Genomic DNA, 27,065 nt, shown 5'->3' on the forward strand with positions numbered 1-27,065 from the left:
CATGTGCTACATGATATCTGTCACCTCCCAGGGATGTGTCTGGCATAGGACATCAAGTGGCAAGGAGAAGCTTATGGCACCGCACAAAAGCCCACTGTGCATGGCACAGCATATAACCATGTTTTGATTATTGCTTACAGTCACCCCGGATATATAATGCTGTTTGGGTATCTATCAGCTGTAAGCTATTTACCATGGTGTTGTGTGCTGTGCTGACTGCACTTTGGAGATGGAAACTGACTGGGACACTCTCAGAAAATAGTCTCAAGAACAGGTTGGGCCACCTAGACTGAGACAACATCTCAGCAACTCTTCTACAAGGGGTTCAAAGTTTGCTTTAAATGCCCTTAGAGAACCCTGGAAGAGAGAGTGACAGTTCATGGATCTAATTTCCACTCGATGTTATTCTTTTCTTCAGGGTTCCCAGAGAATCTCTCTGCAATGGCTATGGTGTGTTTGTCAGACTTTGAAGCTCATGCTAAAAAGTATTTACCCAAGATTGCTTGGGATTTCTTTGCAGCTGGAGCAGATGAGTGTAGCACCCGTGATGAAAACATCCTGGCATATAAAAGGTAATGTAAGGAAGAAGTGGAGGGGTGTTTTGCTGGAAACTTTTAAACTATATTTGTGTGCAAGTATTTGGGCTCCTAACACCTTGCCTCTACAAGTAGTATGGGATTTGGGGAAAATGCTGCAAATGGTAGAGTGGAAGACAGAAACCTGACACTGGGCTACAAGTAGAAGTAACCTGTGGGATGGACAATAGGAGAACAGGTGATATAAAGCATGGTAAGCTGAAATGGGAAGTGTAGAAATGAAGTATTGTGGACAATGAGCAGGAGTATAGGATTAGTGTTAGGTGGAAGTGGCCGAACTGCTGGCTGAACTGACCTCTGAAAGAAAAAAAAAAAAAAAAAGATAAAGAGTCTTTTTATATGTTGTTTTCTTTATTGGCTCAGATTCCTGCATTGCAATAGGCATATGAAGACCTAGTTTCCATGCAGCTTCAAAAGCCAAAAAGACATGGGACAACTACTATCTTGAAAGGTGTTTTATTGCTATTGCCTTGCAGAATTCATTTCCGGCCACGTATGCTGCGGGACGTATCTGTGATGGACACAAGGACTAAACTCCTGGGGACTGAAATCAGCTTTCCTGTAGGAATTGCCCCCACTGGCTTCCACCAGCTAGCATGGCCTGATGGAGAGAAAAGCACAGCCAGAGGTACTCTTCTGCTTTGCTGTTTTGTACCAAAAAGTAGTTTGTGGAAAAAAAGATAAAAATGTTTTTCCAGCTCTGCAGCAGAGAAGCCATTAGGATAATTTGAAGTGTGACTGAGCAAAGTGTCCAGGCTCAAAGAGGCAAACCTTCTGACAGCCTGTTTGTGGATGACCCATCACGTTGTGTGGATAACCCACTTGGGTCTGGTGACACAGAGTGCATGGGAAGCTGTATATTGCTATACTTCTCCAGCTGCTAGTAACACCAGATCAGCCCCATGGGAGCTGCTGCAAACTTAGACAGAGACCGTAGACACCATTTCTGAGTTACGCCAAAGAACCACACAGTTCCTCAATGCCATAGCCTCTAGAAAGGACACAAATGTGCTTGGAGAAAAGCAGAACCTCTCTTGCCTAATCATTTGTTAAACTTGGAGAGCTGACCCCTAGAAATATCTTTTTTCCTGTGTGCATTTCTGTGTACATTGAAAGCATTAGACCATGCATTCCTGTGAGGAAGTGGTTGTGAAACGCTGATATTTAGTGGTTTTTAAAACGCTATTTCCAAAATGAAAGCAACAGTTGGCAATTTACCTGAATTCCTTAGCCATGGCCCTGCAACAGCATAAGGCAAATACAGCCAGTTGTAAGCCCTGAGGTGTACTGGCCAACTCACAGTGTTCTGTGTTTGGTAGGATATACATACAACAAGAGTTCAGGTGTTCTCTGTAAACAATGTATAAAAAAAATCACACCCATTGTCTGGTGGGACTGTTCAAGTGACCTTTTTTGTGATTATTTTTCCATACCTCCCAAAGCGGCCAATGCCATGAACACCTGCTACATTGCCAGCACGTACTCCACCTGCATGCTGGAGGAGATCTCCGCAGCCGCTCCTGGGGGCTTCCGATGGTTCCAGCTCTACATCCACCGCAACAGGGCAGTTTCTCAGCAGCTGGTCCAACGGGCTGAGGCCTTGGGCTTCCAGGGCCTTGTCCTCACCGCAGATCTGCCCTACACAGGCAAAAGACGTGATGATGTCCGTAATGGTTTCCGGCTTCCTCCCCACATGAAGCTGAAGAACTTGGAGGGAGCCTTTGAGGTTGGTAAAATGATCTCGTTCTTTCATTCACTGTACTGGTGTGCACCACATGCGACAGAACCACCAGGTAACTGCTGCTTTGGCATCTGCTGAGTCCAAAGCGTATCTTCTCCCCTCCTGTTTCTGCAGCATTCTGGCTTGACCTTCTGCCAGCCTGGCTTCTGGTTTTAACATCCCAGTACAGCTTCCTTAGAGTCACTGATTTCCATCCCCATTATTATTGTCATCCAGAGATACATGCTTTAAGGAGCTGATGAATGTGATTGCTAGCAAGTTTCACGCATCTCCTCCAGGGAGGGAAGGAAAAGACTTCAAGTCTCTGTATTGTTACAGCTTAGATGAGTTTTTTTGCTGTCCTATGGCTACAGGGAGATGACTGTTCCGAGTACGGACTGCCACCCAACAGCTTGGATCCTTCAGTCACCTGGAACGATATTTACTGGCTGCAGAGCCTGACTCGCCTGCCTATCATCATCAAAGGCATCTTGACAAAAGAAGACGCAGAGCTGGCAGTGAGGCATGGAGCTCAAGGAATTATTGTGTCCAATCATGGCGGAAGGCAGCTGGATGGAGGACCTGCCACTGTAAGTGTGAAAACAGATATCCCAAGAGTATTGTATGGACATTTGTGCTGCCCTGGGTATCTGTACACACGTCTTTGCATATATGCTTCTGGCAGACTTGTGTGTTTGTTGCATGGCTGTGGATGTGTGCAGATGTACTTTAGCTTTAAAATGGTAAGATGCATGCCTTGGCATGGGCTGCCCACTCAAGTATTTTCTCAGTGTCTTGGGAGCACTGAACTCACATTGCTGAAGCAGAACTACTGGCCAATTTAATGAAAGTTTTATTCATTAGCTGGTGCAGTGCACACATATTCTTTGTGCACTGCAGCAGAAATAAAATGAAGCTCTGGACCAAAAATGTACAAATGAGAGTATAATGTACTCTCATTTTAAACCTCTGCCAAAACATGCACAAACAGTGCAGCTAGATTTAGTGAGAGATGTGCTTGCATATTCACAGACTCAAATCTAAATGGGAATTCACTGACTTTCATAAGCCTGAAGAAAGAATAACGTATCTGAAGAAAAATTCCTCCACTTTTTAATCTGTACAAAAAAGTAATGGGTTGTTTAACATGTATGTATTTCACTGCTTTAATTTGATCTCCATTTTTCCAATTGTTCATAGTTTATATGTCTTTATTGCATACTATCATGTTTTTACGGATTTTCTCTTCTCTGTTTTCCTCAATAAAATAGAAATTGACACCAGGGAATTCTCTTCTATGTCAAAGGTGACAAAAATAAATAAATAAATAATTCTAAATGCTAAAGGCATAATAATGGAAATGGCATCTATGTAAAGCTTCTTTACATACAGAGACAAAACAATAGATACTTAATTCAGCCCTGTCACCCCTCTGGTACAAACCTGGCAGAAGAAGCTATTGTCACTGCTCTTGGTGAGCTACTCCTGAAAAATTTCAGCCCCAAAATTTTCAGCCTGAAATTCTGAAAAAATTTATGACCATTTGGAAAAATCTATTTAGTTATCTTAGTTACAGCTTCTCTCCCTAAGATGATGAAAAACACACAAGAGAGTGTAAGCGATTGTAGAAATGAGATCTTTGAGTTTGCTACGAAGGAGGGTTAATTAGGTCTAGTGCAATGTCATGCCACCAGTTCTACTGATCTTGGGACCAGAGCCAGCGTCTCTGCATGGTACTGCCCTGCACTGCCAACCTGTCACTATGCTGTGTGCTGTAGAAAAGACCTCAGGGAATCAAGAGACTTAGCCTGGAGGAAATGATATGTTGCCTGTACTGCATAGCAAATTAAATCTTTCATAGCTGCTTTATGGGGCTTGAGGAGGCTTTCAACAGGTGGTCACTAGGACTGCGCTGAAATGTGAGTTTGGCAATTTGGACAGTAGCAAGGAGAAGTTTGACATCCTTTTTACAAACACCTATCTTTCATCATTGGCTCAAATTAAAGTATTATTTACAATGAAATTTATTTTTAAAGTCTTTCAAAATTTAATCAGAAAGCAAGTGAAAATACTTCTTTTTCACTTATCAGAAGTGCTGGAAAGAATATCAATGTAAGGAAAACATTGGAAAATACATGTAGAACTGACTACCTGGCAACTAGAGCATGGAGATGCACTATGTTGTGCAACTTTTGATACCAAGCTATTCATGACTAATTGTTTGGTTTCATTTTGAGAATTTATGCTATTAAAGTGTTGTATACCTTTCTGTTTATGTGGGTTATCTCCTCTTTGTCTTGCAATCAAAAGCTGATCCCAAGTTGAGAGTGGCTGTTTCTTTGCAGATTGATGCTCTGATTGAAGTTGTGGAGGCAGTACAAGGCAGAATCGAAGTCTATTTAGATGGTGGAATACGGAAAGGAAGTGATGTATTAAAAGCGTTGGCACTGGGAGCAAAATGTGTCTTTATTGGACGACCAGCTTTATGGGGTCTGGCTTACAAGGTGAGTAAGGAGGTTTAAGTCTGTATCACAAAATCACACAATGGTTGAGGTTGGCAGGGCCCTCTGGAGGCCATCTGATTCAACCACCCTGCTCAAGCAGGTTGCCCAGGACCATGCCCAGGTGGCTTTTGAAGATCTCCATGGTGGGGGATTCTACAACTTCTCTGGGCAATCTATGCCAGTCCTCCATCACCCATACGGTAAATAAATGCTTCCTTATGTTCAGACAGAACCTCTTGTGTTCCAGTTTGTGCCCACTGCTTCTTGTCCAGACACTGGGCACCAATAAAATTAGCCTGGCTCTGTCTTTACTGCATCCTTCCTTCAGATATTTATAGACATTGATAAGATCCTCCCTGAGCCTCCTTTTCTCCAGGCTGAACCACCCCAGGGTGTGTGCTTTCTTAACACACTCTCCAAGACTCCATTGGTGTTATTTAACAGTCTCACAGAGACAGTTTTCACCAGTGAGGAATCTTAAGCATTTTTTTTGTTGTTGTTTTGCTGAATTTTATGTGGAACCACCCCAAACTGAATCAAACCCAGGCATTTTATTTGATTTAAAAATAACACTGAATTTCATTATTTCAAATATGATTTTGAAGCTCATAACATTGTCTTGTGGGCCCTGATTTCTTGACGTTGCAGCTTGGTGTTATAATACTGTGGGAGTCCAGACCACCACTGCTTTTGAAAACTGAAATTTTTGAAAATTTTGGGCTTATTTGCCACAAAAATGAGTCTGAACATTTTATTTGCTGTCAGCTTATTCAAAAACAATACATGATTTTGATACAGCAGTTTCACAATGGTATTACGAATTCTTTAGAAATATATATATGGAACTCTATCCCACTGACTTTTAAAACTTTTTAACAAGATCGAGCACAGCACAAGTCCTGTAGGTATCCAAGCGTGCCACTTCTGTCTCAGTTCCAGTTTTGCAGCTTCTTGACTCCTAGTGTATTGCAGTGATGCAGAATCATGAATCAGGCCTCTAATGCAGAAGGTAAACATAAAATATTTAAAATTAAAATGTAATTACACAAGTTTTTTTTTGTTTGTTTTGTTTTCCTTGCTAAGGTTTTGCTTTTTAGCCTCTGGATTGCAGCTTTAAAGCTTTTCTCAAGAAGAAAAAACAATATTTTTGTGGTCTAGATATATTTTGTGTCTTTAAAATTTAGACTCAATCAGTGATGTGAGTACTATGGCTTTAAGCAAGAAAACACCTGAGTCTTGCAAGAAATCTGGAAGAGATGGCAGCACTTTTTCTTTTGCCAATAAACACAGAAAATAGACCTATCATGAAAAGGGTGCCACTTTGATTTGTCTGCATTTTTTCCATAATGAAAACAGAGAGAAGGATTTTTTTTTTAGTTCATCTGTGTTTGATATTATATATCTTAGGGTATTCCTAGATATGTGCTTCAGTGGCATTACTCTAGCATACAAGAGAGGGAGGGCATGAGGAAGCAGTGACATTGTCTGCACCCAAAGCATACTTCATTGCGAGAAATAAATAAATAAATAAAATAATAATAAAAAATAAACACAGAATATCTTTCACTATTTTACAGTAAGAGCAAAATCACATGTATTGGATTTTGAGCTTCTTGGAGTTATTGCTTGGAGGAAAAAGAACAGTATACTATTTTTATTCAGCCCTGTATCTGAGTATACTAAAGTTTTTAAAGCTTTACCATATATAAAACTCTCATTACTTCATAAAATAGTGTCAGCATTTTAAGACTTGACATTTTAAAACAAGCCCACTGGCGGAGGTTAACTGAAAACTAAAAAAAAACTACAGCTAGAAAATGTCAGAAGTGATAAACAGCTTTGTTTTCTTTCCCTGTTCAGATGTATCACAAAAGGAAAAACATCTAAATTAATCTGTGATGAACTAAGCACATCCATCATATCATTTTAATCATTCATCTGTTTGAGAGACTGGAATTGGCACTGACTTGAGGGACTGTCCCAGCTCTCACCGTGCAAGCATCCTGCAGCATTGTTCTGTGCCAGTACTCCTTTTACCCTGACTGCTTTCTTTGTTGGAGCAGGGTGAAGAAGGTCTTCAGGATGTTTTGAAGATTCTTCATGATGAGTTTCGTTTGTCAATGGCCTTAGCTGGTAAGCATTTTGCAGGTGATACAGGTTACAGAGGTAATTGGTGATACAGAGGTTATGAATACGATTGGAGCTTCATGTGCGAGCCATCTAAAATCAGAAGCCTGATGGATGGGTAACAAAGAAGGAAACCATGTGAATTGTTCTGGATCCAGTTGCCATATTTAAGGTGATTCTTTGTCTCCTCTGAAACTGCTTTGCATTTCAATTGCCCCAGCAATGAAAAATGCAAGGAGAATGTAGGTTAAAGCAAGATTTCTGACCCAATTTAAATTGAAGAAATGCAGAACTACTAAGTAGAGCTGAGCAAACATTGGAGTTTCTGTTAAACTGGGAAATTAACATTTTACAATATTTATCTTAATCTTTACTAGGGTAAAATATATATATATTTTTTCCCACATGAAAAGTTCAGAAAAACTGGATGCAGAATTTTTCTCTGTCTACCACAGAATACAGCTCATTGGTACAGGTTCAGATCTCTGCATTCCACATGATTAAAAGCCTTTGTGTCTCCTCCAAGCTTTAAGTGTTGTTCCTAGTCCTGTGTTTCTCACCTGTGCTCCCACCTGTAGCTGCCACGTTTGAACAGCACTCACCGAGCAGCAGATTTGTACAGTCTGGCCTCCAGTTACTTACATGAACAAGTACAGCATTCAGGTCCAGTGCAGAAGTATTTAAACATCAACAAAGGGTCCTATCACACTTCTAATAATGTTTTAAAGACTTTCATGCTCCAGTGACTATGAACTCAGGTGGACAGCAATGCTGACTAGGAGACTGAAACTGAAATCCATTGGGGAATTCTTAATAGTCTGGTTTTTTTTGTGTTACTTTTTCTCTAGTAAAGATTACTACAAGGGTTTTTCCAAGAGGCTCTTATGCTTTACTTGCAAAAGGGCATAGAACTTGGCAAGAGCAGCAGGTTGGGAGCTTTTTGGAAGGGCTGTGACATTCCACTCAGATTTGACCAAATGAAACAGTACTTGCAAATCTCCATCTCCAGTCACTTGACACATGGTGGTCTCTCATCATTATGTCCTTTTTGTGCACCTTCCACTTCTGCCTGAATCAGATATTTCCCCACTCTGATTGTTATAAGGATTTTTTTTTTCCTAGTGTCTAACTTTTCTTGTGTGGGAAGCCATATGCCTAACCTCAAGGCAGAGATGTGATTGTGTAGCAGAGCTCCAGGGTGTGAACTGCTGAGGTGTTAACCTAGGCCCACACAGCTCACACAAGATTAGGCTTGTGGGCTGTGACTCAGAGAAGTTTCATCCACAGACCTTTCTTTCTCATCAACATGTTTAATTTCTCCATTTATTTCAGGCTGTGCCAGCGTCTCAGAAATTGGCCGGCACCTGGTTCAGTTCTCAAAGTTGTAAACAGCCTCCTGCAATACTCTCTGAAGAGAAGCAGCCAACAGCTGAGGTTCCAAAACAGACTGAAGAGAGAAAAAGAGGTGCAAATGCAAATGTTGAATGTAGATGTCTGAGAAGGCCTTCAGGAAATTCCTGAAGCAATTAGGGAAGGCTCTGTGTTAGCAGTGGTCACTGTTTCCCCCCCCTCCCCTTTTTTTTGACACCAATGAATTCTTTAATACTTCATATAAATGTTACTTGCTTAAATACATGTAATTTAAACTGTTTGTTCTCTGGCATTACCTGTGTTGGGCCTTACTTCCAAAATCTATTGTCTGGCAGAAAGACTTAGCGGAAAACTATGTCCCTTGCTTCTTCCACTTGGTCATCATACCACATCAGACTGCAGCTGAAGCTACACACTTTCCTGCTCCAGGTAGTATCACAATCAACGCCTGCCATTGCCTGGGTTTGCCAGGATGAAATCATAGCAGATACAGAAATAAAATGCATCAGCTAACAGGCACCTCAGCTCCCCTTTATGGTGGGATGAGTCTTGTCCTCTGCTTCTAAATGCAGAGAAATGAAGTCACTAGTAACCAAAACAATCCCCTGTGCTTCCCAGAGAGTGAACCTGCTCCTTCACTACATGGTTAACGTGGACTAAACTCATCCGAGCAGTGGTCAGGACACATGCATCTTCAGAGCACGGTGCCAGTTTGTGACAGTGCGTAAACAACTCTGCTGGTGCTGTGGTCTCTCATAACAACAACCAGGAGATTTTTTTTTTTTTTTTTTTTTTTTTTTTTTCCCACATGGATGTTTCCTTTTCTGTAGCATTCTTTAAGTGACATCAAGTTTTTCTGCTCTCTCTTCCTTACTCCATCTCCTTTTACCATATTGTTGTCTCTACCAGCCCCCCTTCTCCATTATTTTTCTTCAGAAATATTTCAATCCTCATCTAGGCTATTATTTTTATATATCCCTAGCTAACATGAGCCTTCCAGTGTCACGGACCTTTGCAGATATATGAAAAGCAGCCACAGCCTCCCTCTCCAGCCTCCCCAAATAGGCTGCTACCTCCTGCTGATATCTTTATGCAACACAGACAGGAAAGATTGCTTGGGGAGAGTGTTTTTTTGTGGCGGTTTGGCAGCACTAAGGAGAAAACATTGACTCAGGATGGTTGTGTTCCTGGTTTTCCAGCCTGCCAGAAGACAGCCACCTGCTCTGCTCTCTCCATGCTCTCTTCCCATTCCAGTCTGGGAAGGTTCATGGGAGCACCAGAGCCACTTTCTGTGCTCCAGCCTGGAGAAGGGAGTGAGGAAGAAAGCTGCTGCCCAGAGCTGGGGGAGCCACTGGAGAGCAGAGGTGAGGCAGAGAAGGGGCAGACAGGGCAGAAGTCAGATGATGTTGTTGGTTAATGTCCACTGGGACTTGTCTGTGCCATAGGCTGCAGCGTGAGCAGAAGTACCCTCCTCCCATCTGGCAGGGGGCAGCTAGCCTTGGGTAAGCAGAGCATTCTGCTTCATAAGCACCACAGCCACAGGTGGTGGGGAGTACCCTGCGCTGGCACCACTTCAGCATTGTCTGGCTCTGTGCTGCCAGGCTATGTTTGAAGCCTTATGCATACATTCCTACCAGGCACTTGTGGAGGGGGTTGCATGCTTCCTTTTTAGAAATAGCATTGGAACCTATTTTTGTGCTTTTTTGTGATCAGCTTTAGCCTCTGGAGTACCAAAAAGGTGCTTTTCACCATTTTTTGCTTATCCAAATGCTGCAGCTACAACGTAATCCACTAAAGATGTGTTTACTCTAAATTCTTCTGCCTAGGAGGAGCTTAACAACGCTTGGATTTTAATCTTTGTGTAATGCTCTCCAAGTAAAGCCATAAACAGAATTCATCTACAATGGCTGAAATTCCTGTGTGGACATTTGGTCTTTGTTATAAATGTGTTATGTAAATCAATGGGGAATTGGGCCAGTGCAACTGGAAATAAGCTGAATCTCAGTAAAGAGTTTAACTGATTTAACTACTCAGGCTTAATCAAGTCTTTTTAAAAAGTCTAGGTAAACTACAAATGAAAACATATAATGTGTCTCTCCTTTAAACATGCAATGTAATGTTAAAAATACCTGGAAAGAGATATGGCTTCTTGCTTTCTTTAAAGTAATTTTTAAGTTCAGACAGCTACTGCTTATATGCTACTTTAGGGCTGCACAAAATGGCTGAGGTATGCTGGGCAGCAAAAGAGAACTGCCATCTTGCTGGGCACCTCCTCTGCTTAGTGCACCTTCCAGTCTTCCTATGCACACAAGACTCCATTTCTTGTACACGTGCAGCTATTTTATTCTTTCTCCCCTCTCCTAATCCCCTGGATATGCAAGAACAGGAAGGACTGAGTCATTCAAAGCAGGATTCAGCTGGTGTGGGGATACCTGAACCCTGGAGCTGTTGTCCAAGGCTCCACCATTCAGCTGGTTCCTCTCCCTGCAGGACTCAAAAAAAACCTGTTGCCCTGCTCTTTGGCATAAATTGAAGCACTTCATGTGATCCATTTTAGGAATGAATCAATTTTATGGATTAGGAATGAATCCATTTTAGGACCAGTCTTCTTCAATGTTTTCATAAATGATTTGGATATAGGACTTGCAAGTTCATGGATGATGGCAAATTGGGTGGAGCTGATGACTCCATCGAGGGTGGTGTGGCCTTGCAGAAAGACAAATCAGAGGGTTGGGCAATCACCAACAACATGAAATTTAACAAGAGCAAGGCCAGGTCCTGCACCTGGGAAGGGACAACCCTATATGTACAGACTGGGGGACAAGATGCTGGAGGTCAGCCCCCCAGAAAGGGATCTGGGGGTTTTGGTTGACACCAAGCTGAACATGACCCCGCAGTGTGCTCTGGCAGCCAGGAGGGCCAAACATATTCTGGGATGCATCAAGCACTGCTGGCCAGTCAAGGGAAGGGATTGTCCTGCTCTATTCTGCACTGGTGCAGCCTCACCTCAAGTACTGTGTGCAGTTTTGGGTGCCACAGTATAAGAAAGACATAAAACTGTTAGAGAGTATACAAATTAGGGCTACAAAGATGAAGGGTCTGGAGGGCAAGATGTATGAGGAGCAGATGAAGTCACTTGGAGGTTCAGCCGGGAGAAGTGAAGACTGAGGGGAGGCCTCAAGGCAGCCTACAGCTTCTTTACGAGGGGGACCACAGGGGCATGTGCTGATCTCTTCTCTTTGGTCACCAGCAATAGGACCCTAGGAAATGTCTTGAAGCTGTGATGAGCAGTTCTGGTTGGTTATCAGGAAAAGGTTCTTCACTGAGAGGCTGGTTGGGCACTGGGACAGGCTCCCCAGGGAAGTGGTCATGGCACCAAGACTGCTGGAGTTCAAGAAACATATGGACAATGCCTTCAGACGCATAGTCTGATATTTTGGGTGGTCCTTTGGGGACCCAGGAATTGGAATTGATGGTCCTTGTGGGTCCCTTCCAACTCAGGATATTCTGTGATGCCCATACACATTGATTGTTCTGCCTGCTCCCTGCCGTTCTTCTGTGCAGGGATTGAGGGCTGATGGTGAAATAAAAGGAGATCCTGCATTTAAAGACCCTCATGATGCACAGGAAGTAAAACCAAGATTGTACCACTCTTTAGTTCTGGCATCTTGAGTCTTTTAAATACTTCACTCATCAATAGAAATAAACTAGATCGGATTTTCTCCCTGTTCTCATGTGTAGTCTACAGCAGATTTTATACCAACAGAATCTGCAAATATTTTGCTTGATAAAAGCAAAATAAAGTACAGTCCATACATTTTAAAATTAATATTGTTACAGTCTAAAGACAAGTCAGAAAGAGTGAGCAGAGTTCTGGTCAGATGGCTAGGACTGGGACTCAGAGGACTCAGCATTTCTACTTGTTTTCTGCTAGATTTTCTCCAGGTTTTTCTGAATTGTACAACCAGGGTATAAAAATGCAGAGCAGTGATGGAATGCTGGACCTTCTACCAACCTGCTGCTCCATCTTTGTGTGGTTGTCTTCTTTAAGATACCAAGCAGATTTCAGGGCTGTGTGTGCACTGTCCCCTGCTACCCCCTCTCCTCCAGGGCCAGGGGGATTTGAGAACTAAGCAGGACTGTCAGCAATGAGTGCCATTTCCTTAATGCACAAATGCAGCAATAAGAGCAATAAATATTTTCCCAGTCAAGCTTGTGCCAGTGTCATGCCACAGTGATCAAGTACCAAAGGAGAGGGCTCTGGGAGTGCTAACTGCACTCTCCCATAGAGCTGTGGGCACCAGTATGTATCTGGTGTGACACAGAGCAGACAAAATAAGGCAAAATATGGTACCATTAAGATCTGGGCACATACAACTCACGGCAATGAGCTTTGCAATTGGCAGCTGTCATTTTGCCCCCTTCCCTGGCGTGGGTGAGAGGAACCACACTACCAAGTAACCTTCTGCATAAGCCCTAAGGTGGCCGTAAGAAGGCAGAAAAGAGAAGCTAGCCCTGTTAGTTCACCCTGTTTAGACCTGAATTTCTCACAGAGATAAAAGTGTCTGCAGTGATCTCCCAGAGGCCTTCACATGGAGGCCTTTCTCTCTGTTCCAGTAATAACAAACCTTGTAGGCAGACTTATTGCCAGGCAGATAAGACTCAAGAATAATAGCACATCACACCCTATGATGAACTTCAAGGCTGTACAAGAAGGGACTACATGAACGGTGTTTGTTCAGTCCCGAGAGGGCTAAATAAAGGTGGTAGAGGGGCTCTTGCCACTGCCTTTTGCTACCCAGTTGGAGGGAACACAGAAGGTGCAGCCTGACTTCTCACATGCGCATAGGAAAAAAATGAAAGACAGTGGGCATGAGCTGCAATGAGAGAAATTCCAGTTAGAAATTAGTGGAGAAAAATTCTTCATAAGGCTGGTCACACACTGCAGTGGGACCCCAGAGGTTTAGCGAAACCTGCATCCTTCGAGGCATTCAGAGCTTGACTGTCCAAAACCCTGAGCAACCTCATCTAAACTGACATCATTGTGAGAAGAAACCTCCAGAGGCTCCTTTCGAAGTTGTTGGGGAATATCAGCCCAAAAACAGTAAGAACAATATATCAGATCTGTACACTGCCTTACTACCATGGAGATGCTGAGGAAACACTTAAATATCTATGAAAGAGGCCCCAGAAAACATTTTCTGAGGAAAATAAAAATATTTGTTGAGTGAGCTTAAAAGAAGAGCTCACAGGGTTCCACCAGGCTGAGAGGCTATTGTACAAGCCCATTCTACAAGTTTTCCAAGACTTTGGAAGTTTTCTATGATCTAGATTAAGCTTTTGCCTGTGTATACCAAAGCCATACGCCCCCTTTCTACACTCTGTCCTGCTGCTTTCTGTGTTTGATTGTTGTGAGTATCTCTCATGCAAATTTAAGCAAGGTCAAATCTTCCCCAAAAGCTGTGCCCAAAGAGACTGTAAACATGTGGGTTAAGAACTAATCAAACCCTGCTGCCTTCCAACATCCCTGGAGGATGTAGCAGGGACGTGGAGTCAGGCTATTTACAAGGGTAGTTTATCTACAAAATGGATCCAAATTAAACATTTTCCTTTGGCATATGTTGCAAATTTCTATGGCCTTTAGATATGTAATGCACTCATCAATTTCAGTTGAGGAAACACAGTTCTACCAAAAAGTAAAGGGAAAAAGACTAAATGTTTGTTTCTAGTTAGTTGCTCAGCACAATTGTCTAAGCACACGAGCAAGGAATATTAAAGTAAGTCTTTCTCATCATGAAGATCATGTAAGGAAAGTTTACAGTCATTTTCTCCCTTCTACCAAAAGAAATTGATACTACTGCAATAGGAGAGATTTTCTTTGTTGGACTTGAATACACAAAAACATTGAGGCCTCTTAAGGTAGTGATCATCATACCTTTGTTGAAGTGTCATAAAACTATTCCTCACTATGAGAAACTGTGTTTAGTCATTCAGCATACTGATTCAAAAGTTAATAATTTAAGTCTCGTTGCCCCTTGTCAACGTGTAATCAGAAGACAAAGGAAAATGTTTCCAGGGAACAGTGCCTCCCATCCTGACGGGGAGAACCTATCCTTGGTACATCTATGACTCAAAGTACACCCACTTTTCCAGAGCTGCCAGCATGTAGACATTTTAAGCTTACAGGCACATGATGTTAAGAAACATGTTCATTCTTAATATGAGAAACATATGGGTTATTTGTCATGTGTTTTTTGTTTTTTTTTTTTTTTTTTTTTTTTTGGTCACAATTACTCTATGTTTAGACAGCAAAAGGTCCAGTTAAACTAATACGCATGTCTGCTTTTCTCTGCTTCAGTTCTCATCAGCCTGGACAACCAGGCACAATCTAGCGACCTAAAGCAGACTTTTTTTTTTTTTTTTTTCTGGACAAAGGTATCTGTCCTTCTCTTCCTACTCCTAGATGGTTTCTTTTGCCTGATTGAGCAGTAATACATCACTTCTGTAAAAACATACTACTTTTATCCTACCTAAAACTTATGTGTTCTGCAAAGGTTATTTTATTTATTCATTCTAGTGCCATGTTTCAGTTTGTTCTAAGTGCTGCTGGGAATTTTTCTTTCACTATTTCTCTCTTTCTGTCTTCTCATCTCCACTCTGCTCAGCACCTCTTTTCACCCCCTCCCCACCTCATGATCCCTTTTTCTCCTTGTGGCAAGTGTAAGAAAATGTGTTCTCCTAATACCAGCCAGCCATTGCCCGAAAGTATTTCTGTCACAGTAGGCACCAAGAAAGCTGGAGCACCAACCCTGTTCTTGGGCCATCAGATTAGTAACATGGGTGCAATGGGACACAGTGGGTTGCACAGGTATTACGCTATCTGCTTAGTTCATGAATGGCAATTCTCCAATACAAGCCAAAATTTGCAAGCAATGATTTTCTGAAATGCAGCTCTTAGAAATGCAACCCATTCCTGTCCACCTCTGTATACATCAGGAAAATATCAGATTGTGAAGGACTTGTTTTATGATAAAGCCAAGGAGGAGGAAGACAACATAGTTAAAAATGACTGCACCCTGACACAGAGTGCAGTGTTGGCAAACTTTTTAGATGATGTTAAATTTTGTTTTAGTCTGCAAATCCCTAGCCGATGCTATAGCCTTGAATTCTTTCAAGTTGTTCCTAGTGGTTAGGGGTCTGGCGTGCTCTGGCCTCACTGCTCACTGAAGCTGCACTGTAAGCACTCTCTGGGGCGTACAGTCCTTTCCAGCATCTGCCTGCATGTGCTTCAGGCAGTACCAGAGCCACTCTGTTTGGCAGCACAGAGCAGCTGTCGTGCTACCTTGCAACACCACAGAGCAGCGCCAAAAGAGAAACTGAAGGTGAGGAAGTTCACTCTAGGCAAAATCACAGGAAAGCACCAGCAAGCACCAGTGGGTCTTAAACTGAGCAAAGTGCCACAGTCTGATCTCTGACATCCACAAAAGGCAGTTCAAATGAGGGCTGCTGTGTAGTGATATGTGAAATTCACTCAAACTGTCCCTACAGTCCTCTACACAGCATTCATGTTATATCAAGTGCTGCTCCAGCTAAGCTCAGGCATGCTAATAGATAAGCATGGTGTAAGAAAATGTTTCATGTTCTAAGAGGCTCTATTGCATTGTGTCTTTTTATAATGCCTCTTTCAGGCATTTTATTTCCTTTTTAAAGGTAAAAAGGAAGTACCATTTCTGAGAAGACCATTTCTGCAGCAGCAGACTTATTTTTCCTTGCAAAATGCACATACTGCACAAAATTAATTTGCACCAGCTTCTGATATGAACATACAGAGTCAAGGTCCAGTCTGAGAGGAGCCAAGGAAAGAAGCACAAATAACATTTTTTTTAAGTTTTGTGGGGGTCAGAGAAGGATTTTCAAGGACAGTGTCATTGAAACAGTTGCCAGTATTTTATCATCTGTGTCAGCCAGAAGTTCTCTTCGCCTCGAACAAAGATGGTTTTACTTTCTTGCGGTTATTTGAAGGTGCAGTTTTGCTCTAAAAACATAATGATGGGGGATGATGTTCCTATAGCTTTTCTCCAGGGCTCTCTTTAGTGATTGAACCAAAATCATGACCACAGAATAAAGCAGGGAATTTTGGGAATTTAATGCAAAAATACAGTGCAGCATTTTTAGAGATCCACTACAGCTATGCCTGAAATCAGTGATCTTCTTTCCAGTGATCTCAGTGATTACTTGTGTTTTTGGGCTGCTTTGTCATTTCCCATAGCAGCTTTTAAGGTTCAACATCTTGCTTCAGTCTTCCTATCTATGTTTGAGAGAGAGAAAAATACAGCTCAAGTCAGGGCATTCTGCTAGGATACAAAGACCTGGGAAGGCAATGTAAATATTATGCACTTCAAACTTATACCTAAGCCTTACCCTGGTCCCACACTAGGAAAGAGTTTTGCTAGGACTGTAGTGAACCTCTAGTGAGAAATTACCCTGGTCCCACACTAGGAAAGAGTTTTGCTAGGACTGTAGTGAACCTCTAGTGAGAAATAGCCAGGTGTTTTATGTTGGAAATGTAAAAAATAATGACACAGTTCACTCTAAAGCAAGCCACAGCCTTATTTTGATGAGATACTCTAACACCAGGCATTTCAGAGGTGAATCTTTCTTTCCAGCAGCTTTATTTAACCACTCTATACTTCAGAACATTTAATCACTTCAAAAGCCTCAAGTATCCTGAACAAATACAAAATCCCTTTTCTCACACAGAGTTAGAAATCCCTGCTATAATGGGGGAGCCCAGCATCCAAAAAACTAGAGAAGAGTTGGCATCACCAACAGTGTAAACAGCTACTCCTGCTATTTACATTTAATGTTAATGTTCTCTCCCTTCGTATTAACATTGTGTTACGCAAGCAAGCACAGCTACAGAGAGTTATGAGAGTGAGGATTTACCCTCCCAGGACTTAAGGGCCAAATTTAATGAGACATTCAGACCTTGCTGCATCAAGGACGTTCCTCTGAGAGGGGAGGGGTGGAAGCATCACATTCATTTGTAGCAAAGGAGATGTGAGAGGGAGGGGAAGCAAAATGTCCAAGGTGGTGCAGTATAGTATATAAATGCAAGAAAATCTCCTCCACAGTCTTCTGAATGCTAGAGGTGGAACCAAGGATTGAAACAGACGTCAGTGAGGTTTGTTTAGCATTGAAGTTGATATTGAGCATTTTCAGAATTAACTTCTTCAGTTTTAAATAGTAAATATTTTTTCTCTGTGCATGGAAAAATGTGTAAGCTATTTCTGTATAAGAATAGATAGCAGAAGTTAGAAATGCTTTTAAAATTATTGTTCAATGTAGGGGTCAGTTTGCTTTTCAATATTCTGTCTTTCTGGTAACACTTTGGGATCTGTAAAGACTCTGGAGGCTGATGTCCTGTGTCTGTTTTCTCAGGCAGGAGGAGAAACTGCCAGTTAAACTTCAAGAGAGAGCCATTTTGGCATTGACAAGCAACCCAGAGCAATGTCACTGGCTGGGGTAAGCTGTCTGGTGACCGGAGCAGGAGGATTTCTTGGCAGGAGGATTGTCCAGTTACTGCTGGAAGAAGAGGAGGCACTGGCTGAGATTCGGCTGCTGGACAAAGCCTTTAGTAGTGAAGCACTCAGGAGCTTTGGAAGTGAGTACCATCTTGTGAGGATGATGCTTTGTGGGTATGTGTGCTTTTGTCTCAGGTGTATAGCTTGGGCACCCTTACCTCCCACCCTAACCTGTTTTTCTAGACACAGGCTTTATTTCAGGGAGTTCTTGCTTTATCCAGCACAGAAATCAGGCATAAAACTTAACAGCAAGACTTTTCTTTGCCAGAGCCTGAGCCTTCACAAGGTCAGAAGAAAGACCAGTATACTTGTAGAGCAGCAAACAGCTGCCTTAAGCCTGGCTTCTAATTGCATCAAAACCCACATGAATGCAAAAAAAATCTCACCCTTCTCCTGGGGAGAAGGAAAATGAAGCTAGTGCTGTATCTGGGGGACAGTATAACCCAGAGCATGCTGCCCTGGGCTCTGATGTGCAAGTGGCAAAATTGTGGGTGCCAGTGCTGATGGTTTTCTCCAACCTGTGATCAGTTAGATTAACACAGGCCTGCATGGGATGAGATTTGTGAGGTAATAGCTTAAAATTTGGTTGCCATTATGAATACTGTAGTTGCCTGGATAGCAGAACTCTTTTGTGGTATGCACAGAAGGGCCAGGACTCATTTGCAGAAGACAAGTCAGGGTTTGTTTTCTTGAATGGACTGGAGACAGCATAAATGAATGATGCACCCACAGCCAGAAGCAGTATGTGGTGGAGAAATCAGCTCAGAGTATTGTGCTTTAAATGTCCCATTTCCTGGCATCCTGAGCACTTCTATTAAAATATCACATGGGTACCTAAATTTGGTCATACTCATGAGTCCCTACCATACAGACACTTAATCAACATGCTTTCCTCCATCACATCTTAACCTCAAAACCATTCTTCCTCCATACTGACATTATCTATGTGGGAATCTGTACAGAATACCTGCACACAATTTGTTAAAGAGCCACAATCTTTCTATAAAGTGCTGAAGTGTCAGTGAAGAACAGTAACAGTGCAGCATAAACCTGGTGCAAATTGCACAAGCCTTTAGGAAGGTTTTATATAATCTTGACTTCCTCCTTATTAAATCTCATTCACCATTTCACTATGGATTTGCTTGATGCTCTTGAGCCTCGCAGCAGTCCTTTCTGCTCTGATTTCCAGGGAGGTCCCACAGCCTGCAATTGCAGTATGCACAAGCTTCTGCAGCACCAGTAGTGTGTGTGGTTTAGCACTGATGCAGCAGGGCAGCACAGAAACATCTGCTCTGTGCCATGAAAACTTTGTGGGGACTGTGGAGCTTCCTGCAGAGCAAAAACAACTGTGTGTGTGAGCGCAGCCTTGGCTGGGCTGCCGCGGAGTTTTTGCTGATCCTTTTTTTTTTTTTTTTTTTTTTGTTAAAAAGAAAGCTCTGTGCCTTCTTTCCTTTTCCTCCCACCTTTCTTTCCTGAACATTGCCCAGATACCACCCTCTCCTACTCTTACTTTATTCCTGCTGCCTATCTGACCAGCACAGGAGGAAGGGAAAAAACAGATATCAGAACATTTTTTATTTTTTCTTTTCCCACACAGACAGGTAGTAGGAAGAGCAGGCAAGCAGTTCAGGTGTGTTTGGACTGCCTTAGGCCCTTACATTTGAACTGGTGGTCCTTCTGTCTGTATCAGCCTCTATAGCTATACCTCTTCATGTGCTTGTGCTCAGGACTACCTGAAATAGTTTCCTGCCATTCCCTCTCAAGTCCTTCCATAGCACAGCACTTTCTGTTTGGAATGCAAAACCTGTGGGGCTGAAGTCTTCTCCACCATTATTTCTCCCCGTTAGTATTCTCTCCATTATTTTTCCTGCAGGGACTTTGTCTTACTGGCACATGTTGTTTGGATTTCTTGTATAGCCAGGAGCAGGGCTGAGTCATTTTCTTTCTCACTGAACTCTTGAGCACATTTTGCTTGCAGTATCTTTGCAGAGACAGGGTTGTAGCTAGTAAGACAGGAGCACGTGCAAGTTGAACATTCCAGTAGCTGAAATTGGGACAGAATAAACATCTCAGCCCCCACAGAATAAAGACACTAATAAATTGCATTGAAAATGCAATTGCCTTTACAAATGAAAAAAAAAAAAAAATGTAATTAAATTGAAATTAAACATGAAAAAATTGCCTTTACAAATGAAAATACAATGCAATTTCTAATTTTATCCCATGAATGAAAGAATTAGATCATTTTTATGAAGCATCCACTTAATCAGGAAAGTGGAGAGGTCTCATGAGCGCCTCTACCCACCATCCACCCTGCAGCCCTTAGGAGCTCCATAAAAGAGCACCAAGTACTTCAAGCTCCTGAAATCCCACAGACGTTACTGGTTGCTTGAACTTTAAAGAAGACTTTGAATAAAGAAAGACAATTTAGGGCAAATAGTCTACATTGCTGAGTCAGACAGGACATTGTATTTTACTAAGTAAGCATCCCATTTCCATGCAAAAAGTACCCCGTAGCAAGCAGGGAGCATTGCTCGCAGCAGCTCAGAAGCCAGAAAAACTATTGGTGAAGTACAAGAAGCTTTCTTAGTGGCTATGTGCTTTCTCATAACTACAGAATGCAAAAATGGAGAGCTGGGTTGAATTTATTCCCTTCCTCCCTCTTCTACCTGATGCACACGCAGGTTTTGATGCCTGGGCAATGGTCTATGAAGACAGAAATCAAGTTTCTCCCTGCTGTCCGTCTCAGACTGAAACCACTATCTCTATCATTCATTTTTTCCCTCTCTCTACTTTCAAGCTCACCTGTCGTTTTCCTCTTCCCAGAGCACGCCAAGAGCAGTCTGCTGATTCCTCAGAGAAAGCTTATGTTGGTAAGGCAGTGAACAAGGTCCATGTTCTATTTTCAAGGGCAACTTCTTCTGACCAAAGTAGGAGTCAGGAGCAGCTTTCCTGTCTCATATCACACACACAACTTAAATTGCAAGCCCAAGCAAGGCACAAAGCAGCTGGACAGTGGCTTTCCAATGACCGCTACCAGCTGTCTCTGTGCTCAGCTTTATAAAAGGCAGTTTCTTTTATATTTTTCCTGAAAGCTTTGGTTTTCATGTGTAAAAACCTCAATTTGTCTAGCTTCAGCCTAGGTACAGTTACCACTCTGAAGTGAATGTAAGTCAGAATTTACATTGTGAAAAACATATCTTTCAATCAATTCACAGTGGAAATCACTATAAACCACCTGAAAACACAGCCTTAGGAAATTAATGCATTCTTTAAAATAAAAGAGCACCAGACAGCACGCGGCAGTAGTAGTGCTGGAGGGCAGCAACTCTAGTTTTAGTAAGAGTTCTGTAAATGTTGAGCATTTACTTTCTTGGTTCATATTTCAGATCAAGAAGCTGTAAAGAGGGAAAAAAAAAAAAAAAAAAAACAAAAAACAAAAAACAACCTCAAACTTGTTGCATGAGAATAATTGTTAAATTAATTCAGGATGAAATTCTGTCTGGTTCCACAAATGAGGAGAGAAAACCAGGTAAAAAGATTAAAAGATAATTCCTACTCATTTCTATTTCTTAGCAGCTGTATCTGTTAGTGTTTTTCCATTAAAGATATGGGATGAAATCCTGCCTGCTTTGGAGGCAGCGACAAAAAAAAAATAGGGTAGACAAGATTTCGGTCACGGCTCAGGCTAAAAGCTGTACAAATTTTATCAAATTCTCCCCTTATCTAAACGGGCCATTGAATTCCTCTGGACGAGGGCACAGCATCGGCCTGTGCCTCGGAGCCCCCTGCCAGTAGTTGTGCCTGGGGAGCCCTCTAGCGCACGCACAGCAGAGGCTCAGGAGAGGATAAGTGTTGGTGTAGTGACACTGAGTCCTTAGAAGATGTACATCATGCTGAGAAAGTCTTCTCCCACGACACAGCTGCAGCCAGGCCACCAGATTTCGCAGGAGGGCAGCATGTCGCCGGGCTGCAAGTTTCTCCATGCCATCAGACTGTGCTGACTCGAAGCATAGTTCTGGACTGTATTAGGATGCTGCGCAGCAAAATTTAGGAGAAGGGTGGCTCCAAGATCGAGAACTGTCACATACATTAGCTGCTGAGGAGCAAGGGAGCTTGACCAGGAAGATCAGGGATTAAAGCAAGCCAGGGCTGAGGAGTGTAGCCTTGAGAGTTCAGATTTGGACCAGAAGGATATGGTTGCTAAAAATGGTCCCACCGTCCACAAGCTGAAATGGAGCCAGCACTAGAGTTATAAGAGGCATGGTAAATTGTGACCTAGGTAGGTGAAAAAGGAGTGGTTCCAGAACTGCAAGTAATGTATTAGAAGAGTTGCAATATGAGCAAAGTCAAGGAGCAGGAATTAGGTGTGAACACAGCTCTGTGTACACATTCATCACCTGAAGATGTGAGCATGAAGTGTCTGGCTGTTTGGTACTTGGATTAACACTTTTATTAATAGCCAATCACCAGAACATACGTAGCTAAAGCTTCTCCCTCTGAAATTTAAAACAGATTGATGCCATACCTGAAGGAAGCTTCAGGCCCTTGACAGAAGTGGGGAAATTTCATTTAAAAAAACAAACAAGCAAAAAACATGTCAAATATTGGCTGCAAACATATGGTAGGTAAACAACATAGACCTGTACAGCACTGTAGTTAGCACTTGGCAATACAGCCACTGGAAAATGCCTTCTGTTTTGCCAGCCTTAAAATATTGCTTCTGTTCCTGGGCAGTCAGCAGCACCCAGGAACAGCTTCAGCATCTACGCAGTCCTTCACCACTCCTGTCAGAGCTCAATTTACGGTGCCCAGCAGGTCTTTTGTTTTGCTGTCTGCTTCCCTTGCAGGATTCCAGGGCAAGACAGAGGTGAAAATCCTGGAGGGGGACATCCGAGATGTGACATTCCTGTACCGTGCCTGTCAGGGGGTCTCCCTTGTCATCCACACAGCTTCCATCATTGACTTCTTGGGCCTTGTAGAGACGCAGCTGCTCTGGGAAGTCAATGTAACAGGTAAGCAGGCAAAGCACCTTTCTCAAACCTCTTTCTATTAAGTGCTGATCATCATCTGCTCAGGAAAGGGAACACCTGAAGTGATTTGGTTTTGAGCCAGATTCACTGGGTTGTTGTGCAGTTTGCACAGCTACACATGTGAGTGAAAGCCATGCATAGCCCTATGCAGCTCTGGCCACCTCTACAGCCAGTGTGCATCAGTCACGCTCTGCAGGGCACTGCAGGGCTGTTCACTCTTGTTTAGCACTCACATACACCGATCCTGAGATCTGCACAGTCTTTGCCTTTAGAGGGGAAAGTCATAATTCCATGCTCAGTGGACATTTTTGGAAGCAATTCATCTCTGAAATCCCAATATGCATCTAAAAAAAATCTGTAACACAATTGCCTGCATACATTTTCCAGTTTTTACAAATACTACAGGCTTTCACTGCAACTACAGGAAACTTTGATTGCCAATGCCCCAGACTGTGTGTCTCTCTGCTTCCTATTCTTTTCCTTCTTCTTCTTTTCCTTTGCCTTCATTTGCTGTTATGTCTCTGTGTGTATGAGTGCAGTTCAGAGAACAGGTACTTTCCCACTTTGAGCTCGTTACTAAGATTTCCCTGGCAATCTCAAGGCCGTGGGAGGGAGGGTTTTTAGTGACTTCAGCAATGGGATCTTCTTTTCTACTAAGGGCTTCCTGTTCCTTGTAAAGAAAGGTCAGATTAAGGGGGAAGGTTTGGGCTCAGGAATGGCCCATGTGGTATCAGCTGTCAGGAAATTTCAATGTATTTCCAAAAGAACAAGTGCATCCCCCTTCCTGTGATCCCTCTCTATGCCTTTCAGTAAACAGGTTCTGCTTACCCTCCATGCATGCTGACCTCTCAGGACGTGTTGCTCCAGCTCCTGGGTGAGGATTTGGGGAAGATGTTCATATTTACATTGATAGTTTTTCTGGCCCTTTGTTCTTCTCTACCACAGACAAAGGCCTTCTTCACAGAAAAATATGGAACATATTTGTATAGCAACACTTTTACAAATATTGGCTACACTCCAGTGCTCAGAGGAAGAGAGTGTTCTTTGTAGATGAGTTGTCTCTTACACACATCTTAAAAACAGTGAGATGTCATATTTGTCATTTCAGCCTGGCCTATCACTTGCCTATTTAGCTTTCAGAGCCTTTCATTTCTAGTCACTCAAAGCCACAGATTGAAAGCGGCCACAAATTAGGGCCCGGAAGGCAGTTTTTCGGGTCCTTGCCAGGAGGGAAGAGCAAAAAGGCAAGTTCCTGTAAACATGTCAGTTTTTTGGTATGAAAAATAAATACACAGGGGCTGTAGTTCAGAGAGGAGATTTATAAAGCTTTCTCTTTATGACCACCCTCCTGTTACAATCTGTTTTTCACAGCAGAATGTGTTGCCTATACCCCTTAAAAAATACAAAATAAAAATTAAATGTCCCAAAAGCAGAACGGAGCTGGATCAGAGCTAGAAGGTTTATTTGTTTGCAGTGTTATTCCTTTCAGCAGGTTTAGATTTAGGCACAAAATATTCAGATTCCCCCTGACACAGTGTGTCTGTGGATAAATTAATTTTGTCTGTGAGGGTTAGCTGAAAACAAGTGGTAAAATGAAAGCACACACCAGTACTGCTCGCAGATCAAATAGCCACTAAGGTCAGTTGCTGAATATCAAAGTCCTCTTCCCTTTTCTCCTCCATTTCTACTCTGATGCTCTTTCAGCTTTCCAACCAGCCAAGACACTGCTGTGTACTTCACGGGCATGCAGCATGAAAGTTTTGTTTCTCCTAGAAAACAAAATTTTTATAATAAAAATGTGTCAAGGAACCAGATGTGTGTGTGTTCACAAACCAGAACATAAGCAAACAAATTCTAGTTAATTCCCACTCTTTTTTTTTTTTTTTTTTTTTAATTAAAAAATCCGCCTTGCTTCTAATTCAGGCCCATAAACATAGGACACCTAAGGAGGGAAAGTTTCCAGCTCTTTTCAGCTTACCCATATGGGAGCAGTCTGGACGGGAGCAGACCCAACCTCCCCCATGGGAGCTGACAAATCCCAAGCACATATAGGGGATGGGTCTGGTAACTAAGAGATTGCACTTCTTTTGGCAACCCCATTCTCCAAGTGGGAACCTCCATACTTCAAGCCTTTTGAATGGGATCTCACAAAGATGATGCGACAAAGCAAGCACATGTGGATGTGGCATCTCCACATTCAGACCTCAGGTGGGAGTGTGAGAACCTCAATGAATTGTAAGTTAAATTTGCTGTGATGCAGGTGTTTTCTCTGGCTCACATTTCACACAATGCCTCAAGGGTACAGTATCTTTTTAGGAAGAGAAGAGACTTATATTAAATTTTTAGGAGGAAGGGAATTAAATAATAATTAAATATAATCCAAACAAAAGTGCCCTCTATGAATCAGTTCTTCAGGTCTATATTCAAGCTTGGTTCTTGCAATGCTGACTGAAACCAAAAGGACTTTGTGCAAATAGAACTTACAGACCTGGTCTATGGAAGATTTACTTTATTACCTGCTAAGTCAAAGATGCTCAAGTTCCCATTACTGTAAGAACCTTTTCATTTTTTACCATGCAACCTTCATTTCATGAGTTAACACTTAACCATGTGCTGTTAAAAATATAGCACATTTTGTTAGGGTGAAATTGATCCCAAATGGATATCAACTACTAAGATAATTTTATGTTTGCTTTGTTAAAACTTGCTATCTTTTTTGATTTTATCCAGCTCCTCTGTACTTTATTACTTTCCCATATTTTTCAAACAGCATCAATGGCAGGAATAGCTAATTAAACTATTACTATATTTAATATAATTTACTAATTAAATTTTTTTCCCTGCTTGAGGAGTTCCAGGCTGGAGCCCTTTTCAGCCAACCCAGCCACATGCAACCTAACTTGCACATTTCTCTTTTGAAGGTACTCAGATGCTGCTGGAGGCATGTACCCGTTGTAACGTCCAGAACTTCATATACACCAGTACCGTAGAAGTGACAGGCCCAAACTGCAGAGGTGACCCAGTATTCAATGGTGATGAAGATACAGCTTATGAGTGTATGTCAAAATCCATTTATGCCCAGAGTAAGAGACTGGCAGAGGACTCTGTGCTGAAAGCAGATGGCCAGATGTTGAAGGATGGAGGCATGCTTCTGACTTGTGCCCTGAGGTCCATGTACATTTTTGGAGAAGGATGCCCATTTCTTCAAGGTCATCTGGATAAGTGTCTGTTGAACAAAAATGTTTACCTACGCTTCTCCAGGAAGGAGGCTTTAGTGAACCCCGTGTATGTGGGCAACATTGCCTGGGCACATGTGCAGGCAGCCAAAGCTTTGCAGGTCCCACAGAAAGCCAAAAATATCAGGGGGCAATTCTACTACATCTCAGATGACACTCCTCATATGAGCTATGCAGACCTAAATTATGAGCTTACAAAGGACCTGGGGTTTGGAATTGAGCCCCGGCTCCCCATGCCTCTGACAATGTTGTATTACTTCTCACTGCTGCTGGAGATCATGAGCTTCTTACTCAGGCCCTTTGTCAGGTACGTCCCCTCCACCAACCGTCACCTGGTCACCCTCCTGAACACCCCATTCACCTTCTCCTATAGAAAGGCACAAAAGGATTTTGGCTACATGCCCCGTTACACATGGGAAGAGGCCAAGCGGTGCACTGGTCAGTGGATTGCCTCTGTGGTCCCACAGAGGAGGGAGCACTTGAAAATCAAGGCTGCCTAAATCTTAAGAGGAGATGAGACCAGGCTGAACAAGTAGGGCCATGAGCTGAAGAAGAGCTGGGTAAACAGCAGCAGCACATAACTACAAATGGAAAAAAAAAAAAAAAAGAAAAAAGAAAAAAGAAAAAAAAAAAAGAAAGAAAGAAAAGTGCAATAGCACACTCATCTCCAAAAACAGAATAAATACATGTGAAAAGTTAATTTGTTTGTTGAGGACAGGCTGATCAGGTTATTGTATGGTCCCCATCCACCTAGTCAGCACGAAGCTGTTATTTTACTAACTCCACACAGGCAATGATTTGAACACACCAGCCTTCCTTTTTACTCCACACAACCTTTAAGGCCTTTTTAAAGCAATAAGGGCACAATTCGTCCTAGAACCATGACTAAGCTTT

General features: G+C 42.3%; 2 protein-coding genes across 2 annotated transcripts; both read left to right on the forward strand.

Annotated features, from left to right (window-relative positions):
• Positions 1 to 441: 441 nt before the first annotated feature.
• Positions 442 to 8,335, forward strand: HAO2 (hydroxyacid oxidase 2; the record flags this gene model as incomplete). The annotated part of the gene is made up of 7 exons (XM_084290475.1): positions 442 to 572; positions 1,073 to 1,224; positions 2,039 to 2,322; positions 2,691 to 2,906; positions 4,662 to 4,820; positions 6,884 to 6,953; positions 8,280 to 8,335. 7 exons carry the CDS (start codon positions 442 to 444, stop codon positions 8,333 to 8,335), a joined length of 1,068 nt encoding a protein of 355 aa, XP_084146601.1.
• Positions 8,336 to 17,828: 9,493 nt separating this feature from the next.
• LOC311211612 (3 beta-hydroxysteroid dehydrogenase/Delta 5-->4-isomerase-like) lies at positions 17,829 to 26,671 on the forward strand (the record flags this gene model as incomplete). Its single annotated transcript, XM_084290474.1, has 3 exons — positions 17,829 to 17,982; positions 22,753 to 22,917; positions 25,857 to 26,671. 3 exons carry the CDS (start codon positions 17,829 to 17,831, stop codon positions 26,669 to 26,671), a joined length of 1,134 nt encoding a protein of 377 aa, XP_084146600.1.
• Between the last annotated feature and the right edge of the window lie 394 nt (positions 26,672 to 27,065).

Source organism: Netta rufina, assembly GCF_964035555.1.
Source record: "Netta rufina genome assembly, chromosome: 1".
Lineage (NCBI taxonomy): Eukaryota > Metazoa > Chordata > Aves > Anseriformes > Anatidae > Netta > Netta rufina.